General features: G+C 38.9%; 1 protein-coding gene across 1 annotated transcript in view; it reads left to right on the top strand.

Moving 5' to 3' along the window:
* LSG1 (large 60S subunit nuclear export GTPase 1) overlaps positions 1–7037 on the top strand; it is a 45348-nt gene that overhangs the window by 11342 nt on the left and 26969 nt on the right. Inside the window, exons 3-5 of the mRNA XM_007948026.1 lie at positions 4839–4959; positions 5135–5221; positions 5858–5944. Coding sequence (XP_007946217.1) covers positions 4839–4959; positions 5135–5221; positions 5858–5944 — 295 coding nt within the window. The remainder of the gene's footprint in view (positions 1–4838; positions 4960–5134; positions 5222–5857; positions 5945–7037) is intronic.

Here is a 7037-nt window from a genome sequence, read left to right as displayed (position 1 = left end):
TCCTCCCAGGATGTCCCTGGATATCCTGGAAGCAGGCCACACCCCTAGGGAAACTCCCCTTGGGCAGATTGGCCATTCAGAACACAGTCATCGGATCCCATCATGGGAACAACCACACAGAACTGGGGTCCAGCCAAGTTGACACACAGCTCCAACTATCACAGAGACCGTGGCAGAAGGTCTTAGTTCAGGCAAAAGAAGCAGAAGAGAACTTAAGCCAATAGTGGAAGAACAGAGAAAAGAGCAGGAGCACGGTGGTGAGGGGGCTAAAATAAAATAGACTTAGTGAGTAGATAGTGAAGAGATGTTCAGAGTAACTTCCAGGTTTCACAGTGCAATATCATGTGACCAAACAAAAAACCAAACCCCCCACTGCCGTTGAGTCAAATCTGACTCGTTGGGTGCCATCAAGTCTGTTTCATTTTACAGCAACCCTGTGTACAACAGAACAAAACACTGACTGGTCCTTCCCCATCTTCACAAGCCTTGCTATGCTTGAGCCCATCGCTACAGCCACTGTGTCAGTATGTTTCATTGAGAGTCTTTTCCACTGGCCTTCTGCTTTACTGAGCATGATATACTTCTTGATGCCCTGGTCCATTCTGGTAATATGATCAAAGTATGAAAGATGAAGTCCAGAGAGTCTCGCTTCTAAGGAGCATTCCAGTTGTAAAGATGTAAAGAAGAATGTCTAAAACTTGTTCTTGAATGGAGAGCAGTTACAGCAAATGGAAGAAATGATGAAGTGTAAGAGTTGAACAGAAGACTGCAAAGGGCAGCTAGAGAAGACAAAGTATTACAACAAAATGCACAAAGACCTGGAGTTAGAGAACCAAATAGTAGAACATGCTCAGCATTTCTCAAGATGAAAGAAGTGAGGGGGGAAAAATCTGTTTCTTCCAAGACAGATTTGTTCATTCTGTGGTAGTCCATGGTATTTTCATATTCTTCACCAAGTCCATAATTCAAATGCATCAATTCTTCAGTCTTCCGTACTCACTTGTCCACCTTTCACATGCATATGAGGCGATTGAAAATGCCATGGCTCGGGTCAGGCACACCTTAGTCTTTAAAGTGATGTCTTTGCTCCTTAATATTTTAAAAAGGTCTCTTGTAGCAGATTTGCCCAGTATGATATGTCATCTGATTTCTTGACTGCTGCTTCCATAGGTGTTAATTGTGGACCCAAGTAAAATGAAATCCTTGACAATTTCAATCTTTTCTCCATTTATCATGATGTTGTGTATTGATCCAGTAGTGAAGAATTTTGTTTTGTTTATGTTGAGGCGTAATCCATACTGAAGACTCTTTGATCTTCATCTGTAAGTCCTTCAAGTCTTCTTCACTTTCTGCAAGCAAGGTGGTGTCATCTGCATATCACAGTTTGTTAATGAGTCTTTCTCCAATCCTAATGCCATGTTCTTCGCAGAGTCCAGGTTCTTGGATTATTTCTTCAGCATACAGGTTAAATAAGAATGGTGAAAAATACAGCTCCGATGCACACTTTTCCTGATTTTAAACCATGCAGTATCCCCTTGTTCTGTTGGAACAACTGCCTCTTGGTCTATGTATAGGCTTCTCATGAGCATAATTAAGTGTTCTGGAATTTCCATTCTTTGCAATGTTATCTATAATTTGTTATGATCCCCACAGTCAAATGCCTTTGCATAGTCAATAAAACACAGGTAAACATCTTTCTGATAATCTTTGCTTTCAGCCAAGATCCATCTGATATCAGTAATGGTATCTCCCATCTCTTCTGAATCCTGGTTGAATTTCTGGCAGTTCCCTGTCAGTTTACTGCTGCAACCATTTTTGAAATATCTTAAGCAAAATTTTACTTGTGTATAATACTAATCATATCGTTCAATAATTTCCACATTTTGTTGGATCACCTTTCTTTGGGATGGGCACAAATATGGATGTTGTCTAGTCAGTTGGCCAGGTCACTGTCTTCCAGATTTCTTCATAAATGAGTGAAGCTTTCCATTGTTGCATCTTGTTTGTTAAAATGTTTCGGTGGGTATTCTGTTGATTCCTGAAGCCTTGTTTTTTGCCTATTCCTTCAGTGCAGCTTAGATTTCTTCCTTAAATACAGTCAGTTCTTGATCGTTTGCTGTGTCCAGAAAGGTTGAACATTGACTGATTCTTTTTGGTATGGTGACTCTGTTTTCCTTCAGTTTTCTTTTGATGCTTCCTGCATGGTTCAGTATTTTGCCCATAGAATCCTTCAGTAGTGCAAGCTTACTTTTTTTCCTCAGTTCTTTCATCTTGAGAAATGCTGAGCATGTTCTGCCTGTTTGGTTTTCTAACTCCAGGTCTTTGTACATTTTGTTGTAATACTTTGTCTTCCCTAGCTGTTGTTGCGGTCTTCTGTTCAACTCTTAATACGTCATCGTTTCTTCCATTTGCTGTAGCTGCTCTCCATTCAAGAACAAGTTTCAGACATTCTTCTTTACATCTATTTTGGTCTTTTTTTTCCCTTTCCTATCCTTTTAATGACCTTTTACATTCTTCATATGTGATGTCCTGGATTACTTGTACCAACTCATAGCAACCCGGTAAGACAGGGTAGAACTGCCCCATGGGGTTTCCAAGGCTATAATCGTTACAAAAGCAGATTGCCACGGCTGATTACTTTAACCACTGTGCTATGAGAGATTCTTATCACATATAGCGTGCCTACAATTTTTAAAAGACAAACAGTAAGAAGTGTTGACTCCAGTAAGAATCTGGAGAAGTTGGAACCCTAAAATACATTACTATTTGCAATGTAAAGTGGTACAGCTGCCTTGGCAGTCCCTCAAAAGGTTAAACAGTTATCACATGACTTACCAATTCAAATTCTAGTTATATATCCAAGAGAGATGAAAACATTTGTCCACACAAAAACTTGTACACAAGTGTTCATAGCAGCATTATTCATGATAGTCAAAAAACTGGGAACAACCTAGTGTCCATCAGCTGATAAATAGATTTAAAAAAAAAAAAAGTATGGTGTATCAGTATCAGTACGATAGGTACCCTGTTCGCATAGTGGTTAAGTGCTCGGCCGCTAGCCAGAAGGTCAGCAGTTCCAACCTACCAGCCACTTCATGGAAGAAAGATAGGGCAGTCTGCTTCTGTAAATACTTATAGCCTTGGAAACCCTATGGGACAGTTCTACTCTGTCCTGCAGGGTTGCTATGAGTCAGAATCAACTTGACAGTAGTGAGTTACAGCCATACAATGGATTAAAATTCAGAAATAAAAAGGAATGAAGTACTGATAGATGCTACAACATGTATGAACCTGGAAAACGTGGTATGTGAAAAGTTAGTCACAAAAGAGCACATATTGTATGATTCCATTTGTATGAAATGTATAGAATAGGTAAATCTCTAGACATAGACAGCATGATTAGTGGTTGCCTAGGGCTGTGGGTAGGGAAGAGGACTAGGTAGTGACTGCTAATAGGTAAGAAGTTTCTTTTTGGAGTACTGAAAATGTTTTAAAATTGAGGTGATGGTTGCACAGCTTTGTGAGTAAAAATCATTGAATTTTATGCTTTAGTTGGGTGGATTTTATGGTATGTGATTTATATCTCAATAAAGCTATTTTTAAAATATGAGTCAGCTTTGCTAGAACAGATTTAATAGAGTAATGGAGCCACAATTGTAAGAAGTTAAAGAAAGAGGGAAAGAGAGTTGAGGAAATTGACATGTGGTATCTTATGAGGTATTTGACTGTAGCAGGAAAAGAGAGAGAAAGGGTGTGTATGTTTGTATCTGTACCTAGGCGAAGGATAAAGGTTAACATTGGCATGTTCATAGGTTTTGGGGTGAGAGCCAGTAGAGAGGGAGAGGTTGAAAATAAAACATGTGGTTTGGCAGTATTTATTAAAAATGTATCTTTTTACCCAGCATTTCTACTTCTCAGTATCTACCCTAGAGCGGTGGTTCTCAAGACTTTAGTGAGCTTGAGAACTACCTGGATACGTGGGTGGCTGAATCCCTCCTCCAGAGATTCTGATTAAGTAACTGGTATGGAACCTAAGCATTGGCATTTCTAACAAGGTTCCAGATGGTGAGGATGCTATTGGTTCAAGGGCTACACTTGCCCTAGAGGAACCCACGTGTGCACCAGAAGGTGTACCAGAATAATATATACAGCACTGTCTTAACAGTGAAAACTCAGAAACAATCTAAACATTCAGAAGAGGGAAAATGGCTAAATAAACTGTTACAAACACGCAATGAAATAATATATTGCAGTTAAAAAGAATGAGGGTAATCTCTGCGTATTAATGTGAAGGATCTCTAAGACCTGTTATCAAATGAAGAACAAGTTGCAAAATGGTGTATCTAGAATGGTGTCATTAGCATAAAAAAGAAATCTAACTAATCCACACACAGTAAAAGGTAGAAACTATAAAGAAGAAACTTATCAGAGAGGAAAACTCAAATTATCTTCCACTAAAGCCAGTGATAGAAAAGTGACACTTCATTGAAGGTGGAAAAAAACCTGGAAAATAAGGCAGTCCCATGGAGTTCTGGCTCCTTACAGTCTTCACTGTGTCTAAATATGAATATTGGGGGAAAAAGACCTGGAAGATGACACACTTAGTTGAAAAGTTCAAGAGAGGGAACCAGAATTCTTTTCTCTCTTGAGAATAAGGGAATAGAAAGCTTCATTTGGAAATTATAATTTGTCTAAGTCTAAAAGAATCTGAGAAAAGCTTCCGTTACATTTTAGGCTCTCATATACCTAGTTTTTCAAGTTTCTCAAAATGACCAATACTCAGTATCTGTATTGTATCTTAAGTAATCATGCTTTTTTTTTTTTTTTTTTTAAAACAGAGAAGCTTAATATTAAGTTTGTGCTTCCTGAGGCTAGAACTGGACTGCTGTCTTTTGAGGAGAGCCAAAGAATTAAGAAATTACAAGAAGAAAACAGACAGTTCTTGTGTATACCAAGGAGGTGAGTTCAACAAGACTTTAGAATATTATAAAGCATAAAAAGGCCATTCAGTATAAAATTCTGAGTTGATGTTTACTGTTTTCATGCTTCGTTTTCTTAGCCATTATTTAAGAACCTCCTGTTGTATTTTGGTAACTCTTCATGTGCAAATTTTTTGCCTCTGTGATCATTTCAGACCGAACTGGAACAAAAGAACTAGTCCAGAAGAACTCAAACAGGCAGAGAAAGGTAGCTTTCTAGAATGGAGACGTCAGCTTGTCCGGTGAGTGTTAGACTGACAGGGCGATTTGCCTTGAAATCCTCAATTCGGGCAGTTTGGTGAGTTTGCATTGCCAATTACATTTTGAAATCTATATTCTTTTAAAAGAGAAATGGCAGTTTCGTCTTAAAATTGCAGATTGATGTGTGTACACACAACCTTGTGGGTTCATGTGCATACTTGCACAAAGATGGTGAGTTGGTTACTCTGTTCAGTTCTGGTCCTTTCTCCTTTCTTTCTCTTCTGTAGCCATTTAGCACCTGGAACTTTTTATCATTGCTCTCCTCAGCATTGTTCTAGGGCAAAGTGTATGAGCGAAAGGGGACTTTGTGTGATAGATAAACTTCCAGGACTTAAATGGCTTGTTGCTGTTGTTGTTGTTGTTAAGTGCTGTCGAGTCGTTTCCAACTCATAGCGACCCCATGCACAACAGAACGAAACACTGCCCGATCCCACACATTTGGTGTAGTGTGCTATCAGATAAATTTTATTTTGATGTTAACAGAAAATGTATAAAAATAATTTGACAGTTAGTATTTGTGTACTTATTTTTTTAACGTAATGAATCTGTGCTTTTGTCCTGCTTGAAACCTTCTATTATGATATGGCAAAGGTATAAACTTTCTATTCTAAAGCCAGGCTAGAAGAGGAACAAAAGCTAATACTAACTCCGTTTGAAAGAAATTTGGACTTCTGGCGCCAGCTTTGGAGGGTCATTGAGAGAAGGTAAGTTATCGTTTTCTTTTTGTGTAATGAAATACTGTAGTTATATTAGATTTGGATGTTAATATATGCTTGTAGGCTCACATTTTGGGAGAAAGAAATTGAGATGGGCAAAAATCCATTGAGAATTATTATAAAAAGCAAATACAATGCTTTTTTTTTTTTTTTTTTTTCTTAAGGAGCCCTGCTTTGACAATGCTAACTGAAAGGTCAGCAGTTGGAATCCACCAACTGCTCTGTGGGAGAAGAGACTTGGCAATCTACTCCCATAAAGATTACAGCCTAGGAAACCCTATAGGGTAGATCTACTCCATCCTAGGTTCTCTCTGTGCGTTGAAATCCACTTGACAGCACACGGTAACGACTTCTTTTTTAAATGTAGATTTTTTTTTGTTACTCGACAAAGACATTGATAAGTGTATGAGAATGGCATGAGTTCCGAAACACATATACTTATCTCATCAAAAGTATATTGGGTTCCTGCTGGTAGTATGGGAAATAATGAGTATGAAAAAGGGTAGTTCCTATCTGTAAATAGCATGTAAGTTATGGGGAAGGTAGATTTCAAAGTTCAACTGAGCAGACTTCTAGAACTCAGCTAACTGCCAAGCACAGCACTGACAGCAGAGGCCCACAGATGAGAGGCCATCCCTGCTGTCAGAGAACTTGATGTCTAGAAAAATAGAGGAGAGTATGATTCCTGCTGTGCTAGGAATAGAGCAGCAGCATGCCATGGCACAGCAGAAGACGGAGCAATGTCATAAGGATTGAGGGGAATCAGGTGATTTTTTTTCAGTTGGGCTTTGAGATGAAGAAAATGGTTTTGATAAACTGAGAATGGGAGGTTGTGTCTGTTTCCTGTTACACTAAAGAGAATTTCTGATTGTTGAAAGAGTGCTGTTGCCAAGTCAACTTCCTCTTTCATCTCACCCCAGTGAAATTAAAAGGTTTTCTTCAAAGATGTTCTGACAATGGTCCTATAAGTTTATGTGAATGATCAGAATTCCCAGGCGTATAGTAGAGCCGACAAGGGGCAAGGTTGTGGTCACTGCTTGGTCACAGCCAGCTACCCAGAGGGACCGAGTAGTTGAACCTG

The sequence above is a fragment of the Orycteropus afer genome, unplaced genomic scaffold (assembly GCF_000298275.1).
Source record: "Orycteropus afer afer isolate SDZICR_OR568_19922 unplaced genomic scaffold, OryAfe1.0 scaffold00198, whole genome shotgun sequence".
In the NCBI taxonomy this organism is placed as follows: domain Eukaryota; kingdom Metazoa; phylum Chordata; class Mammalia; order Tubulidentata; family Orycteropodidae; genus Orycteropus; species Orycteropus afer.
This window is presented reverse-complemented; position numbering and strand designations above follow the sequence as displayed.